Below are 18,796 nucleotides of genomic sequence, written 5' to 3' on the forward strand. Positions count from 1 at the left end.
ATTTTATTTCCTGCGTCTATTCCAATCGATTTTTCGAAACAAATATAGGAAAAGACAAATAAATAAGAACAATCTGATTAAAATTATCTTCGTTTTGGTTGAAAGATAAAGTTCTCGCAAATTCTGCTGCAGAACTTACAGAAAGAAATCCATTCCCTCAGTATCAACAATATGTGTTGAAGATAAACTGATAACTCATGCAGTTTATTGTCATATGTGTAATGTGTAATATTGTAATATTACATTCATAATAAACATTTGCAATTTTCATTATCTGTCACGTGCCAGTTTTTACCGTAGCTGTGACGGAACTCTAATTTGTTTTTTATATAAACCATTATTGTTTATTTATAAACTGGTAATCTTGTTTAGTTCATTATCTATCAAAAATTTGTAATATTAGAATCACTATTTTCATTATCTGCCATGTGACCGTTTTACCACACATAGTAGTGACGAAATACTTATCGTACTACATATTGAAATTTAAAACGTCTGTTGTAACAACATAAGAGTCAGTCATAGATAGTGGTTAATAAACTGCAAATGTGTATAGTCTGGACGAAAATTAAACCTCATAAATTCTTAGCAAGACCTTTGCATTTTGTTTTTCAAATAAAAGTATTTTTTTTCAAGAAGAAGAATCCTGAATAACCATTGAGCTGTTCTATGTCTTCTATTGTATTCAAAATGTTATTGAAGAACAAACTAAAAGCATGTTTTTTCACCTATAGATTTCAAATTTCATATATTTTTCGACCCTCCATGCTTTTGGTGGCATAATTTGTATTATTTAAATTCTAACGTCCTAATTTACAGCAGTACAATGTACGAAAAGCAAATAGGATAGACAAACACTAACAATAACTATTGAATTGTAATACATGATCCTCACTAGTAACAGACACTTAAAGAAAAGGGCTGTGTTAAAACTATTTGCGAGCGCTTAACCATACTATAATGTGTGACAATGGTGTAACAACACAACACAAAATAGTGGTATAAAATACATGTATCATGTGTAAATAGTTATCTATCAATTTATAAAGAAAAAAATAGTATGTTCTTTGGCTAACCGGTCGCAAAGAGAAGCAAATAATAATGCATTTTTTATTTCAGTTTGTCTTGTGAAATTGATTATGTCTACTTCAAACATGTTAACGTTTTAATTATAAATTCAGTTTGTCAGTTGTGAAAATTCAGGACATGGCTAAATGCTGTGTACACAAAAGATCATTATATTCCTTAAAACACCAGTTCGGTAAATGTTGTTCACCCATTTCTGTGAAAATTATACTTATAGTAGCATTTTACTGTTAATTAATATTTTCAAATAAGGAACGAATCAGCTACTGTCGGTATGTTAAGGTATCTATGATTTAAATCCAAACTTCCTGATTACAAATACATTGCATATAACCCCGTGACACTTATTAAAGACAACCTGAATAATCATAGGTCTGTTCTATATTCATTATGAATACTACCGAAAGAACTGGAACTTTTTTTACCTCATATCATGACGGTTGAGAGGTTTATGGCAAAACAAGATGGTTTCAGCGTTGTCAATAAATAATGTAAATATTCGTATATAAGAATATAAAGTGTTCTTGTAACATGAACTTTTTTTCAAGTGATTTCCACATTTTTCAAGTGATTTTCACATTTTTCAAGTGATTTTCACATTTTACAAGTGATTTCCACATTTTACAAGTGATTTCCACATATCAATAAAAGATATAGACACGTAATTGATCGATTATAACTATAAATAGAGTCATCGTAGATATTAGGTCAGGAGACTATGTCCCGAGATAACCTTAAATAAAAAGAAAATAAATATGTTAGTGAATATAAAATATCTATATCGTCCTTTAAGGGATCCTGTGTTTGTTATACATCTTATTTACCAATTGCGACTGCAAAGGCTTAACGTGAGATGGGAACTTTTTTTTAATGTGGCATTACAAACTTAGCACTTTTTGTGCTGTTTTTGTGTCCTTTTAGCATAAATTCAGGTAAATATTTTCATACATCAAGGCGATAACTTTTTTCTATTTTACATGTTGTATATGTACTTTCTTTTAAACTTTTCAGTACATTGAAAAAAGGAAACCAGTATTTGTATTTATCATAAAAATTAAATTGTATTTTTAGCAAAATTACAGGTAGGTCACCTTTTTAACAAATCATGTTCTTTCTATCCTATACAAAAAAAAGACACAGACAGAATACGGTTCGAACTTAGAGTAATAGGCTATTTGCTACTTTAGATAAAATACTAAGACCACTTTAATGCAACCAATGCACCTTCGCTTTCGTAAAAATCCATTTGTGTGTATTGTCATAGATATTTAATCATATGAAATTGCACTCAAACTTATTGAAATTGTTCTTTTATGTTCTTATTTTTTTATCTCTTTAGCTACAACAGGAATAAAGGTCAAAGTTTCGAGCGAAAATATTTCACCAACAGAGTTTTTTTCTACTGAATCAATCATTTCAACTGAAAAAACTACATTTCATGCAGTGACGTCTACATCTATAGAAACGTCAATGAACCCACACAACACAAAGAAAGCACCCCACACAACTGATGTAAAGAGGACAACAAAAGAGATAAAAACATCCTTGCTTGTTCCGGCTACAACGAAAGAGACAAGTTTGATCTCAACAGAAAATTTATCAACTATTTCAGTTCATAGAAATATTTCTCAAACGACGTTGCCAACGAAAAAAACAACAGGTAATAACGACTTCATTCCGTCAAAAATAGTTGAACCAGGACTCAGCTGTCTGTTATTGTTAATGCAAACTAATTGGTGGTATCTGTGATATTAAATATGCAACGAAATGCTTTAAAGGCGATTTCTAGATGTTTATTTTATTAATCACACTCAATCATATGATTTTGTAGAGTCGAATTCAGAAGCTATTTTTTAAATTTTTTATGTGTTCCTAAGTTTGCATGCTTAAATGACATTTTTCTGTCTGATTATTGATATTAAGCATAAAACGCATTTTGAAACCCTCCGATATTTTGAGTGATTATTGTTCGTACTTTATTTTGGCCTTTGTGTTTCTTTTTATACAAGCGTCACTTAGACTTTTGTAGAAAAACGCGTTTCTTGCTTACAATTGTTTGAGCCTGCTACCTGGTGAGAGTTGTCGTGTTTTTTTTTTTGGTGGAAAACACCAAATTGGTATTTACAAAGATAGTGAAATTCCGGCTTTCAACTCTTTCAATGTTTGGTTTGATTTTAATATTAACAATACTGTTACCAAAAGAAAAAACTTGATCCGATTAAACTCTTTGCAATATACAACTTTATATATAGGAAATACTGATGAACATTTTTAAATAAACAAAGGGAAGAAATTAAACTGATAATTTGTTTTGTCGGGGCTTTCTTGCGAGTTTTCCTAATTGTGAGCAGACACCAAGAAACTGTTTAAAACAAAAATTTAATTATTGAGTACTAGACATTTCAATTTAATGAAAGAGTAGAAATCTTAAACGGACAAAAAAAGTGTACGGTCTTTATGTTGCCTATGAATGTCAAATCAAGAGTTTTTATCAGTTGTGTTTATACTAAAACGATATTGTAAAGACTTTAATTATATGTAATAACAAACTCATTTTAGTTCGTACATAGATTTTCGAATATTTTCTTAATACTATGTATAACCCTAGATATAGTATAGGTTGCACTTTGTAAATACAGCTGTTTCTCAAAACACGCCTCTTTTGGGGAGATCTTGAATATTCATAGAAAATTAATTTTGTTTACATACTGGTTCCCAGCTATGCTCTCTGTGTTCCATCTCACAGAGACATAAACTTGTGAATGTTACCAGTAAATAAACATGTGCATATTGTTTACATTGAAATATGTGGTAACCTTTCATTCGAGGTAGGGGTAGTTAAGAAAATTAATCTTAGTTTAAACTCTGAGAAGTTCAGGGCATATAAACGTTGAAAATATGCCGCACAGCCCTATATTTTGACCTTTGAAAAAAATTGTGGTGCATATGAACTTTCAATTCTAGGATACGATTTTTTCCAAACTTCATAGTAAAAGTGGTACAGTTTTAGCCGTAAAAGGAGTTCTTATAGGAAATTGCATTGTCAATATAAACAGAAATGCAACCTATAGGAGTGTTTGCAATATAAGCTTTCAGTTTAATCGTCATTAAAACGGTACGTTTTGCCACATGGTATTTAGAAGTAGAAGAGAAGTGTTAAAAAAGAAAAATTTACCAAAAGTATTAAAAAACACAACATAAAAAACTAAAGACTGAGCATAAGAAAAAACCTTAAATTTGAAACCTTTGTTTTTGGTACCTACGTTAATTACCCAGATTGTATGTGTCTTGTTTTAATTGTCATCATTGGCTTCTTTCTTCGAAGATATACCAAGAGCAGGTATGATAACTTTTGGTTTATATTGATAATACGCGTTAGGACGATCACTATTAAGTTCCTATGAAAAGTAAAATATCAAAAATTCCGGACTCCGAGGAAAATTCAAAACGAGAAGTCCGTTATCAAATAGCAAAATCAAAAGCTCAGACACATCAAACGAATGCATAACAACCTGACATGGTACAACATTTTCTTATGTTTAAACCTGATGTTATAGCTAGCAAAACCACTCACTTGTATGACAGTCTCAAAACATTTCATTTTATTGACAAGGACGTATGAATAGTACAAACAGACACAATAGGTAAACATATTAAAAATTGGTGACCGAATGATTTTCTTCAATTCAAATTAAGGAAATCCAAAACAAGTATAAAAGCAAAGTTTATCCTTTTAACATTTTAAATGTTTCAGAGTATAGTACAAACAAAACGTGAATATTATGCAACTTTTGTCTATATGTTCAGTTAGTTATTAGCAGCCAGATGAGAAAATCAATTTGAATTCGAATTTCAAACTAATATATGATAACGATTTCTTTAAATTTTATTGACATGCATTTATCTCACGTGCATGATATGCTGTTCCTCTGTTGCAAATATATGAAATAAATGACGAAATAGTCGTTACAAGTGATATGTGTGTATTGTAGTTTATTGTTAATCAAATTCAAATTCTTGCTTTTTCAGACTGGATAGAAAATATTGCGATGCAAATCGAGGAAAAACACTGCCAGGCAAACAGAGAATGGTGTAAATACAGAACATAAGACCAGTGGGATATCCACTGAACAAACACACAAGTCAATAATTATACAATACCGGTGACTATACTGATCAAAATTTATTTCTAAAAATTATAATTGTAACTTTTTTTTTGTTAAAATGTGTTATTAGAAATAAACATAAAAAAATACGATGGGTTTTTTTTCAGTGTTTATCGAGATAAATGGAGATTAGTTATAAAAAAATGGAAAAAAATGGAAAAAATCATGAACATACAAAGTCGAAAGATCCTTCGGGTCAGCAATTTTCTGAGTGTTCAAAAAAGTGCTAAGCATGTTAGGATTTCCCTTAAGTATGCTTATTATTTCACACCTATGTGGTCGAGCGGTCCTCTCGTGTCACATGTACACTCAAACTATTGTCTTTTCGTGCATATAAGCATTTAAAATCTGTCTTTAAAAAAATAACAATGAATAAAGATATGAATTGTTATATCTTACTGAGCATTCTAAACTTGTGACCTTCCAATTTGGCATTTTTACGGCTTCCAACTATATCTGAATCATGTCGGCATATAGAATTTTTGAACGTACATTGTTAACAATCAATTAAGTCTTTTATCGATTGTATGACGATCATGTATTACCTTTTATTGTTAGCTGCAAGTGTAAGCATTGGTGGGTAGGTGAAATACTGAAGCAATGGCGTCGCAATGTTATGTTCGCCTCGAATGTTGGAATTATTTGATTCGATTCCAGTTAGATCAAATTAAATCACTTGATATTGGAATCTCCTTTACATTGACCAACCGTTATAAATGCAGCATAAGAAAATAAGACCAAATATTTGTAGCTTTGAGTAAAAATAATGCTTGTGACGAATGCGTAATGTGCCCTTTCCATAGAGGTGACATGTTATATTCATTCGATTTCTCTTTTTATCATGTCGAGTTAGCTCATTTATGATTTGCTTATTCCTCATAGACGATTTTCGTATTATGAGCCAAAAATTTAATGTCAAATAACTCATACTGAACTATCCCCTAATACTAAAAGCGAATATCTTGTATCCTTATTTTCATTTTTTGACGCATATGATTAATTTAGATACTCAAAGTGTGTCATAATCGATTTTCAGATTTAAAGAAATATATCTGTTTTCCCCTGATAGTGGAGCGGCGAAGAGGACAATTTTAGAAATTTAAATTACCTAAATACCTCATGGAAATTTAATAGCTCATTGGAAAGCTCAGATCGTGTAGATTTTGAAAATATGTGTCGTAAATATAAAATCTGGTACAATTATACCGAAAATCAAGGTCAAAGGTCATCACTTAGAAAATTCCTATTTTCATCTAGAGAACCATTACCATTAAGTATAATATTTTTCAAAATTAATAATCTATTCAATAAATTATACGAGTAGTATTATGTAGAAATGCGTTAGTTCATACAAAATCTTTTTCATATTTGCACAAAACAAAACAACGTTTTATTTAACTATTTAACAAATTGTGCAGTCATGTAAAAATTCCTTTCAGTTTTCAAGTATTCGACATGTCACTGTGATTTCTTAAAATGAATCCCAACTATCTCAATACAAGATAACTTTTCATATAATATAGTTATTGGAGTGATATATTACTCAATGTGTGCAAGCGTGCTGTAGAACAAAGTCAAAATTGCGACATGACCGTTTTGGTATCATGATGGGTTTAGTTTTATACCAAACGAAATGTCGAATAAAATATAGCAAATAGTTTCATGTTATTTCATCTGTGTCATCAGCTATGTCAGCTGATTCTGCCTGGACATTGATACAACTACCTAAACTTTTAACAAAATCATAAATCAGTACAAGGAAGGCCCTGGTCCTTGCAAACACATGCTGCCTGGCATGCTTTTTCACCCTTACAGGAACAAATTAGATGTTGTAGAAAGTCTGATGAAATTTGTCCCTCAAAGAAAACCGACTCTAACTTGTCATTTTGCGCAGTTTTCCAACCAAAAGCACATGGGGAGCCATTATTATTTTGGGTTGTCTAAATTAGTCAAAATAGAACAAGTTGTTCGGTACAATTACTAGACAATTCATGATACTAAATACGAGTGTTCCATGTAGAACTGAATTTTGGAATATAGCACGCGCAATCGAGGGAAATGTGTTTTACCGCCATTCGTTTCGGTATTAATGTCAATATTGTCCACACCTTCTTGGATTAAGGAATCACAGCTAGCTATACCGAATGGGACATAACAACCACCTTGTATTTTTATTATTTCAGCATTCGCTACACTAGTCAAAAACCTCCGAAGCTCGTTATACTAGACACAGAAACTATGTGCATTTCATTTTCAATCAAAGACGTCGATCCGAACTCATGATACAACTGTACTGCAAAATTAGACTAAATGGAGTAGTTATGTTTTTACAATTTGACACCAGGCACTCTGCGAGAGCAGCACATTTTCTTCGAATTTCATGCGAAATATCCATTGATACTGAAGAAAATGTTTCAAAAGCCAAGTAACAAAACTTATCAAACACGGTGGTACCATTGCTTCTGACATTTACAACCCTTACGATACTTCCTCATTTGCAGGATAATAATAAGATATATGAACATTTTTCATTTTTTGGCTTAAAATTGAGGTTGCTTATAAAGTACATGCATATCGGTTCGTTCGTTGATTTTGGTGGAGCTACATGTACTTAAGTAGGCTTTTATCTCAAGCATTTCTAATTCTGCTTAGCAGTCATTCCCAAAAAATGGGTACAATTACAAAATTTCAGTGTCGCCGGCAAATAACCACAAAATGCAAGCTGAACATATGTCACAGATAATCTTTTTCGTGTTCTAAGTGATTAATATGTATACTAAAATAAAATTATATTCTTCTGTGATGTATATCGTAACTATATTTGTGTGATTTTCTATTCAATATACGGAAATCACACGAATTCCGAATGTCGCCTAGAAAAACTCCAAATATCGGTGTGAATTAAAATACTTTATTTCATCTAAATCATGATTAGATTTGCTTTTTTTATTTGACACTATATTGATTTTTATCCACAAAAATATTTTAGAATCAAAAGTTATAATATACACTTTGATTTACCCATTAAACCAATGTCGCCGATAAACGTATAACCTACCGTAACGTATCTTTAGGTACAGTCAAAACATATTTATATGATTGGAAATCATGCCCAAAGTGACTTTAAGCAAAGTTGATACATCAAATTTTAAAATCCTGCCTTTAACTTTTATTGCAATAAAACGAAAAATAAAAAAAAAGTATTCTCTTTCTCTTTTTTTCGATTGTCGCATATAAGAATCCAACCTACGTAACGCGTATTTTGGAACGCACTAACCAAGAACAAATCAAAATGAAGATTATTTCATTGAAAGCACCCATAAAGCTTCTCAATAATCAGTTTTAAGAAAGCAACTCAACAATATTGTTACATATTTCCATGTATAATGTAAATAAAACTAACCTCCGTTTAAATAACCTCCGTGACGCAGTTATTTACAGTTAAGTTGTCAGACTATTTTTATCAGTATCGGCGGCTGCCGACACTGCCGAAAGTCATTTTTGTAGCAGATATCATTTATTATAAAGAAAACAGACAAACAAAATACAGATTTTGAGAAAAAAAATATTGTTTTGAGAAAAGTAGGTTAACTTGTTTTTTCCCTATTATGTGAGCAACATTATAACGTTTAATAAACGTTTAATAAACGTTATATCAGCCATTTTCTCAGATTTAAAATAGTCTACAACACAACTTGTGTAATTACGACGACAATCATAACTTTAACAGCGGTTTATGGCAAACATTTTCAAGATTATTTAGGACTCATCAATGTAACGGAGGTTATGCAAATAAAAAAAATCTAAAGATGCATGTAAACACGATCATACCAATTGAAATTCTTGTACATTGTTATAGATACCAAATCAATTCATCAATTATCACTAATAAAAATCAAAAGGTGATGTCAATCATAGACGACATCATTGATTTACGTTACGGAGGATAGAAATTTAAGGAAAAAAAGTTTTTATTCTCTAACATGACTTTACTCTTTTTAGATAACGATTTACTAAGAAAAATGTTTAATTCTGTTGTCTTGTTTGTCATTTAATTCCAATATTTACATTCATTTATATGTTTGCTGTTGGTAAGAACTGGAATTGTCCGTTATGGAGGTTTTAAATGTCGTTACGGAGGATAGAAATTTTCGAAATGAAACTATTTTGACTCCAAAACTTCATAGTTGAGTATAATACATACATTATGGTGTGAAGGAAGATGACATTATCTATATAGAGCTAATAAAATTAAGTTGAACAGTATTCGGGTTAGGTAAAACATATTTTTGAGTGAAAGTTCATGAATCATTACGGAGATTTTGACACGAACAAGTCAATTTGACTAAAAGAAACATATAACTTGATAGAAAACAGTTTTTAAGTTTGTAATGTCAATACATTGTTTAGAAAAGCTAGCATTAAAGAGTTAAGTGTTACTATGTATCAGCATTCAGATACTGGTTTGATAGCAACCTCCGTAACAAAGATGGGGGTGTGGATTAATGCAAGCATAAAAAATACATACAAGTGATTCAAAACATAAATAATAGGGTTTTTCCTGGAAAGCTGTATTATGAAACTAAAATATTATACAGCATAACATTTCATTAGTTTAAATTTATTACTAAATAAGTTGTGAAAACTACTTATTTGAATTATTTTTTAAACACTATATTAATTCAGACCTTAAAATTGGTATTTGCTTTCAATATATACAGAATAATACGTATAAATCAGTTTGCTATGGTGGTAAATGTAACCCATTTCACATGAGCCTGGATTTAAATCTTGTGTTTTTCTCTAATGCAATTTTTAAGATGACTTTATACAACACTAACCTCCGATACGTTCATACTTACCTTGTATTACAAAAAATGCTAAAACTAGAAAACAACTAAAATGGTGTAAGTAAAAATTAAAAAAATGACAGACTAGATATAGACACAGAAGAAAACATCACTCTCTCTCTGCTCAGTTGAAATTTATTTTTTAACAGTGTCTACATTCGAATTGTACCCATTTTTTGGGAATGACTGTTAGATGTTATTCGCTGCTTTAACAGCGTCTCGAATGGAAATATCGCTATCAAATACAATGCTAGATTTACCTTGTCCTTAAGCTTCTTGAGCAAAAAATACAATGGTATCCCTGTAGTGCTTCTCAAGTTTTGCCTTAAGTTTAGAGGAATTACAGTATGTCTAATTTACTTTATCAGGTAAAAAAGACTGGGTCATTGTCAAAAGTGATGACAATACAAGAGACTTTTTGTCACGAATAAGGTCTCTGTCTATAATTTCAACTACTCTTTTAAATGCCTAATACGCAGATTTTTTATCAGTGGATTTTTGGTCTATATGCCAAGTATGTGGTCAGACATGCTGCATGATACACTGCATTATTGAGAGCAAATTATCTTGCTCTATTCGATTAATCATTTCAACGTCGCATATTCTAACAGCATCCTCTTTAAGATTGACTAACCTTTCAGCAGATGAAATTGTATGTAATGTTTTCACCCTTTTATGAGACATTTTTTTGCAAATAATACATTTTGATGTATTGTGATCAATATTTTCAGACACCAAAGAATTAGATGAATCGGAATTTATATCTAGTGTTACCTTTTCAGCTGAAAAACATGATACTGATTTTTAAATTCTGCTTAGAGTGAGGTGCTCATTTTCGCCACATCTTTCCATGTTTTCTACAGTTTATGTTCAGGTCTAAATGTTTTTGAAGTATACTGATATTTCTATATGAAGATAACTTCAAATGCAAAATATACTAAAGCTTGAAAACCGGTTTGTTTTAAGAAAATCATCTGAAAAGTTAGATTAAAGGGTGTTTGAAATTTCCGTTTGTTTTGTCAATGGGGGACACATATTCGCCGTTTTTACACATCTATTTAAAACCAAATAACCGCAGCTTTTAACAATTTTTATCAAATCAATTGCATTATAGATGAATAGCAGACATTTCAAAGGTATAAAGAATTCAAAATTAGGGCATTCAGTCAAATATTTACTTAGAAATACTTCTTTGAAATCGTGTTTTTTATTCAGGAAATTGTCCGAAAATCGTTGTCCGTTTTTCGGTCATTTTCGGTAGGAGCCGCAATTTTGTCTCAGTTTAAAAAAATATTATATTTGTTATAAAAATATACTTTACGGGTACATTTCTTCCATTTTCGCCATCCTTTGAAGTTTTTACACCTCAAAATCCTTAAACGGCGAAATTGTGTCCCCGGCGAAAATGAGCACCCCACTCTACTTGTTTAGCTTTTATAACATGACCTATGATACCTAAATACGGGTAATTCGCTTGCTGTTTCATTTCAGAATTCATTCAAATAACCGAAAAAATCATCACGTCTCTTTGTTGCAGCATTTATCATACCTTTTTTTCCAGATTCTGTTGATGTAATTAAAATTTCTTCAACAGCAGAATCGCAGATAATACATTTGTCAACACCAACATTCACTCTCTTTGTTTTGACATCTGGCGGGACCAGTTTCAACGAGACTGTTAATTGTCCATTTGATTGAATAAAAAACAAATCGAACACACCTGAAAACCAAACAAACCCAAAAATGATATTCACTTTCTCAGTTAAATTCAACAAAAACGAATAAACAAAAATACCAAACAACATTATGTATCACAAGGCTTCGGAAATTATAAAATGAATAAGAAATATGCTTGAAAATGATTACAAATGACCTTCGCTAAATTGTTGAATGTGGGACTATAACTACAAACCACAAAAATGTCGGTCAATCTGTGACAAATATTCGGACTTGAAATATGGATTAAAAAGCAGATATTGGGCCAAATATCTATTTTATTAGGAATTAACTAGGAACAAAAAGTAAATCGGGTCGTTTGAAGTATTATAAGGCGGCTTTACTGTCGTGCCTTTAAAATACACATACACTGCACGTGCAAATAATGCTAGGTGAAGAAAAACGACGATTTTTCAGTGTTATTTTCAACCATTTTCAGATGCATTGTGCTTTACATTTATGACTATTTGGAAATGCCCTTATATTGTATGATGTTCAAGAATAACTGTACTTACCAATATCGTTCACAAATAAATTTTTTAGGACAGGTTTGTTATGAAATTTGTCTACCGAATCAGCAGTGGGGTACTCGATGCAAATTAGGTAACGTCAGTTAGGCTATTTTTAACGTCCTTTGTACCACATTTGATATTTACGACAAACATTTTTCTAAAGCTGAATAATCGATGGACAATTCAAGACCTTAAAATTCTAGGAGGTATTTATGTAATTTAAAATCGTTAACCAAGCGACTTTTTCAACATTTGCTGCTCCACTATGACGAACTAACAATTTAGCCTCGTGATTATTTTTTTATTATGTTTACTTTTTATGATTTGTTCATTCCCTTTCTTTTTGTTAGTATTTTTGTTTCATTTCGTTTTGGCAAATTTCGTTTCTTTCCTTTCCATTGTTATGCAGGTTCGAAGATTACAGGTACCCAATTTTTGTTAGGTAGATAAGTTTTCGTATTCGACGATTTACTTCCGTGATCCTGAGATCACATGCAAACTGTAAGTTAACTTTATCTGAAAACAGATCCTTTTATCGGCCTTTTGTCTCTAATATTCTACGATAGGGATAATACGTTTAAGCAGATGTCCGGTTCTTGTATAATCGAATGCCAATAAGAAAATCTATGCATATAAACCATTATAGGTCAAAGTACGGTCTTCTTCGCGAAGTCTTTGCTAACACCGTACAGCAATCTGTAAAGGTCAGGTCCCCAAAAGTAAAACCATTAAAACAGGAAAACCAACGGTCTAATCTATATAAATAAAACGAGAAACACTTATGAATCACATCAACAAACTACAACCACTGAACATTAGATTCCTGACTTAGGGCAGAATACTTAATATGTATATATTATTTACAGTTCATAAAATACTTCCTTATTGTTTAAACATCGATAAATCATTATCTTTATCAGATAACAACAGAGGAATTGAAACATATATATAGAACATAGAAAACATAGATTAAAAAGGAGACAACTTCTGATCCATGGATGATACAAGTTTATCAGAGAAAGACTCAAATGACTTTTCAGGGAAACATAAAGTAGATGACAAAAACAACAAACCTAAAATAGACAGAAAAAATAGATTTAAAGAGAATGCTTCGAATAATGACTTTGTACAGATGGATGACTATAATGTCTTAAATCCTGTGATAGACAGAAGAAATAGATTTAAAGATAATGCTTCGAATAATGACTTTGTACAGATGGATGACTATAATGTCTTAAATCCTATGATAGACAGAAGAAATAGATTTAAAGAGAATGTTTCGAATAATGACTTTGTACAGGAGGATGACAACAACGTTTTATCAGAGAACAATTGCCACGAATTAAAGCAAAAGGCTTTAGAACAATTTGTATTCTTTTGGAAACCAGATTCTCCTTACAGTCAGTTATACTTAAGTGAGTTCGCTGTCGAAGGGCTCGTATTTAATTCTGCAGAACAGTTCACCATGTACAGCAAAGCAAGTAAGTCAAGATATATCATATATTATATATTCAGTACATATTACTGCGAATTCGAATATTTGATAAAGATGGAAAATCAAGAACTCGGTGTCATTCCCTGAATCACGCTGATACGAATTTTACCATGTTTTATTCTCCATGTACGTATCAGATATAAACAATGGAGACAATATTGTATTTCTTTTTGCAGTGCTATTTGAAGATGAAGACATTGCGTATAAAGTACTAGTGGAACAGGATCCTCTCGAACAAACGAAATTTGGGCGACTTGTGAGAAACTTCGATCAAGAGTTATGGGATGCAACTTTTTTACCAATTGTTGAACGTGGAATCAAAGCAAAGGTAACTTTACGTGAAAATTCTATTGGAATTTAAAGGATGTATATTTCAATCCAAATTCTCTGGTTAATGCATTTCTTATTTGAATATTTATGTCTTTTCTTGTTTCAATTGACATCAAACGATTTATTACGACACATCGCAATATGCTTTCATATGTAGTGGTATTCAGCATTATTTTTACGCGCATTTGTGGAATAATTTAATACGTTTTCGTTCAGCTTTTTACATTGCATTTGCGCACATTCATTTAACAGGTCACACTGGTAAATACAACGATAATTCATAATAAATATGTAGATAGTTATAATGTTGAACATATTTATAAAAATAAATGATATACGTTTCATGTTAAATATCGAATTCTAAAAAAAAACATTTACTTATCATGAGAAATCCCGTAAGCGTTTAAAGTCATTAATGTAACTTGCAAATATTGAACAGTGAATAGCATTATGTTGTCTTATTTTTAAAACTGAATAATTATAGCTTAACTCAACGTCCATCTCCTTGCAGGTGAGCACGGACTTACGTAAGGGGTTCTTGTAAATAAAAATAAATAAGATTAATTGTTATGTGTTTATCTATTTTTACATGTAAAATTGATAAGCGCAAAACGAATCACAAGCAAAACATATTCGATTTTTAGGCGAAAAAGTAATGGCAATCCGCGCAAATGTAATGAACCATTTTATTCAATCTTTTAGCCGCAAGAGATGGTATATAAAATTAACAAGTATATCAGTGACTTACTAAAAATACATTTTATATTCTATTCGATTTTCATTTTTAGTTTTCTCAAGATGAAAGTCTTAAGGCAACAATTCTGGAAACTTATCCCAAGACTATTGTACAAGTAAGTCCATACGACTCAATTTTAGGTATTGGGCTGGAAGAAAATGACCCCTTGGCATGGGATTGCAAAACATGGAAAGGGCAAAATTTACTTGGAAAAGCATTGACCAAAGTGAGAGATGAATTGAAAGAGGAAGTAGAGCTGAAGAAATATCTATAGCAATGAGGAGAATGCGTAGCAACAAACCTGAGACAATATCCAATAACAAGATATAGCAGATAGTTTATTGGTTTAATTAATGATTATCTATATCAAATAAGAAAGCAAACTTTTTTTATTAGGCAAATACAATGGATTAGGTTTACGAAGGGTTTAATTTGGCCCTCAGATATTTATTTTCTTTCTAATCTGGAAGATATGCTTCTAATTTGTACTCTCATGTTTTGCAGTTCGATGATTGATAGAGTTTTATTGCATGCAGTTCTGATCACCAGCCCAGAAGTCAGCACTTCTGTGTTGACTTGAGTTATCATTGATATGTTCATAATTATAAATTATGATCTGTTAAGGATTATGTACCCTTGTGTTGATTCAATGTTAAACATATGGAAATTTTATAGAAAATCCACAGCCTTCATCCTTGTAATCTCATATTTGGCAATTTGATGACTGATACATATAGGATTATTGCATGCACCGCAGCAGTGCTAGCATTGATTTCCTTATAACAAGTTTATTAATGTAGTTATTGGTTAAAACAAACATAAATATGGGCCAAATCAAGTACACCTTTTAGGGTGTGCTCGACATTAGTGACTCAGCACGAGGTATTTTGGAATTTACAGGTTGGTTAGAACTTTTTGTAAAAAATAAACACTAGCACATCTTAGAAAAGCAAGTGAGTAATCTATGTTTTAAATTTTATAACAAAAATCTCTGTAATAAAGGCTGTGGATTTTCTATAAAAATCTAGGTTTATTTGCCACAAAGTACTCTTTTTCTATTTTAAAATGCAATGAAACAGTAAAGAATAATGCTTTGCATCAAGTTTCTCCTCGGTATATGTACAAAATGACCCATCTCTATTATTAATTATATCTATAGTTTGGTACAATTGAAGTTTGAAAATTTCGTACAAAAATGGCTATAGAAGGGATCATAAACCTTAACAAAACTTCGATTTTTTGAAAAACTAAGGCTTTTCTACCTCAGGATTAGATTACCTTAGCTGTATTTGGCAAAAAGTTTAGGAATTTTCGGTCCTCAATGCTCTTCAACTTAGTACTTTATTTGGCCTTTTAAACATTTTTTTATTAGAGCGTCACTGACGAGTCTTTTGTAGACGAAATGCGCGTCTGGCGTGTATATAAAATTTGAATGCATTTATCTATGATGAGTTTATTTGCAATGATTTCCTTTAAATAAGTTTATAAATTAGATAAAGGTGAAAACAAATATAATTAAAGAACCTTAGTGAGCGCACTCACATACCCCACCGTCCCCACATTGTCATTGGAGAAATGAAATAAGTGTAAGAAAAGAAAATTGTATAAGAAAAAAAAATTGAATCATAATTTTCTGTTAATATGCACATCTACATAGTATGTCCTTATTATCTACAAAGTTTCATGAAATTCTGTTTTGTGGTTTCAGAGGAGTTGCAATTACAAACTGTTGCAGAAGTACATTGAAGCAAATAAGTTCAAAGGAGCATAACTCCTAGAAAGAAAAACAAATCGTTATTTCCTATCAATATGCACATCTACATAGCATGTCCTTATTATCTACAAAGTTTCATGAAATTCTGTTGTCTGGTTTCAAAGGAGTTGCGATGACAAACTGTTGCAGTAGTACATTAAAGTAAATAAGTTCAAAGGGGCGTAACTCCTAGAACAAAAATTGAATCGCAATTTCCCGTCGATATGCACAACTACATAGTATGTCCTTATTATCTGAAAAGGTTTCGTGAAATTCTGTTGTGTGGTTTGAGAGGAGTTGCGATGACAAGAAACAGGACAGACGGACGGACGGACGGGTCAAAAACATTATACCCTCCGCAACTCGTTGCGTGGGGTATAAATATGAACCAATTGAAGTACACCTTCTAGGGTGCGCTCGACTTTCATGACTTAGCACGAGGTTTTGGAATTTAAAGATTGTTTAGTTTTTTTGCAAACAATAAACGCTACCACATCATAGAAAAACAAACGGTAATCTTTGTTTTCAATTTTATAGCAAAATTCTCTGTTTTTCAGTCTGTGGATATTCTACAAAAATCTTGGTTTTATTTGCCACAAAATCCCATTTTTGTATTAAATGGAATGAAACAATAAATGCTAACGCTTTGCAGGAAGTTTGCACTAGGTATATGTACAAAATGGCGCATCACTATTATTCATTATCTTTAATGTTTTGATACAACTGCAGTCTGAAAATTACGTATTTCACATGGCTACAGAAGTATTAGCAATCATACCACATCTTTTTATATGTACTCACCTTCTGATTAAAACTGTAATTGCCAATATCTTGAAATTATTTAAAATAGGCCAAAGACATTTTAAATAGCAACAAGCATCAGCAAGTGAAGATCTACAAATACGTAGATTTAGAAAAAATCGTCAGTAGATTTTAACGGTCATCTCAGTAAAAAAATCTATAACAAACGAGACGATTTTAATTTTGAAATTATCATTTTCCCCCACCGAAGTAGCAATATACCAACTTCACCTCCGTATGGAATATACATTTACCAACTTATTCGGTATTCAAGAGCTTGCATCTCCTACTCAGACTTTGCAAGACGTCACCAGTGTCTAGGCAGAAAGTTGATAAACCAGGGGCAAGACAAGGAACGTCTCGTCCTTTTAAAAAAAAGTCCATCGGAAGGTAATAAGACCTTGTTCATAAATAATCCGTATCAACTTCATAAATGATACACGATGGTCTTCTAGTATATAGACTATGGTTTCTGGCGTTGTTTATCATCGTAATAAGGCAGCAACCATTTGATTTTCTGGGGGGCTATGTTTTTTTTTTTTGAAAAAAAAGTTTTGTTTCAAGTTTTTGAAGAAAAAAATAATTTTTGTTTCACCCTCAGCTGCAACTATATGTAAAGCTAAAATTGAAAGAAAAAAATTGTTTTCGACATGTCGCGAAAAAAATAGATAGTTTTTCGCCAAAGGCCAAAGGCGAAAAAAAATTGTCAGAAAAAAATCCATAGCCCCCTCCCCCCATCAAAAAATCAAATATCAAATGCTTGCTGCCTAACGTGTTATAGTATTCCTTTATTTGTTTTTTTATGAATATTACTTTTACTGTTTAGTCTGTTTGGTACATATGACGTCACTGTGTACTTATACATCCTATCATTATGTTATTGTTCTATGATAAGTTTTGTATCCTTGTCTTTCATTTTTGCTAATGTTCTTTGTCTGTATATGCATTTTTGGGTTTCTTTGATACATGTAACGTGGCTCTGTACTTATGCATCCCGACATTGTGTTATTGTACTATACTAGTAAATCTAAAACATTTTTCACTCTTGTCTTTCGTTTTTGCTAGTGTGCCTTGTCTATACGCCTTTATGTGATTCTTTGATATATATGACGTGGCTCTGTGCTTACACATCCTGTCATTGTGTTATTCAACATTGTGCTATTGCAAAACATTTAGTACACTTGTCTTTCATTTTTGCTAATGAACTTTGTCTATATGCCTTTTTGTGTATCTTTGATACAAATAAGAAAGCACCAGATAAATCTTGGTCAATGACAATACCAAACCAAGAGACATGTAAGTCTAATATATACACAACATCTATGATTGTACTTACAAGAAAACTAAGACC

General features: G+C 31.4%; 1 protein-coding gene and 1 long non-coding RNA gene across 2 annotated transcripts; both read left to right on the forward strand.

Moving 5' to 3' along the window:
* Positions 1-1,876: 1,876 nt before the first annotated feature.
* LOC143049139 (uncharacterized) lies at positions 1,877-5,234 on the forward strand. Its single transcript, XR_012970081.1, has 3 exons — positions 1,877-2,018; positions 2,426-2,746; positions 5,116-5,234. It is a non-coding gene; the product is annotated as an uncharacterized LOC143049139 (long non-coding RNA).
* Positions 5,235-13,256: 8,022 nt separating this feature from the next.
* On the forward strand, positions 13,257-17,154 carry LOC143047504 (protein irg-1-like). Its single transcript, XM_076220559.1, has 3 exons — positions 13,257-13,811; positions 14,002-14,153; positions 14,944-17,154. Exons 1-3 carry the CDS (start codon positions 13,325-13,327, stop codon positions 15,163-15,165), a joined length of 861 nt encoding a protein of 286 aa, XP_076076674.1. The 5' UTR covers positions 13,257-13,324; the 3' UTR covers positions 15,166-17,154.
* The last annotated feature ends 1,642 nt before the right edge of the window (positions 17,155-18,796 follow it).

The sequence above is a fragment of the Mytilus galloprovincialis genome, chromosome 10, assembly GCF_965363235.1.
Source record: "Mytilus galloprovincialis chromosome 10, xbMytGall1.hap1.1, whole genome shotgun sequence".
NCBI classification, from domain to species: Eukaryota; Metazoa; Mollusca; class Bivalvia; order Mytilida; family Mytilidae; genus Mytilus; species Mytilus galloprovincialis.

Excerpts from the sequence above, each read along its gene's own strand:
- LOC143047504 (XM_076220559.1), top strand. The coding sequence starts at position 13,325 with ATGGATGATACAAGTTTATCAGAGAAAGACTCAAATGACTTTTCAGGG. Across the intron at positions 13,812-14,001 it reads CACCATGTACAGCAAAGCAA|TGCTATTTGAAGATGAAGAC; the intron begins GTAAGTCAAGAT and ends TTCTTTTTGCAG. Across the intron at positions 14,154-14,943 it reads AACGTGGAATCAAAGCAAAG|TTTTCTCAAGATGAAAGTCT; the intron begins GTAACTTTACGT and ends TTTCATTTTTAG.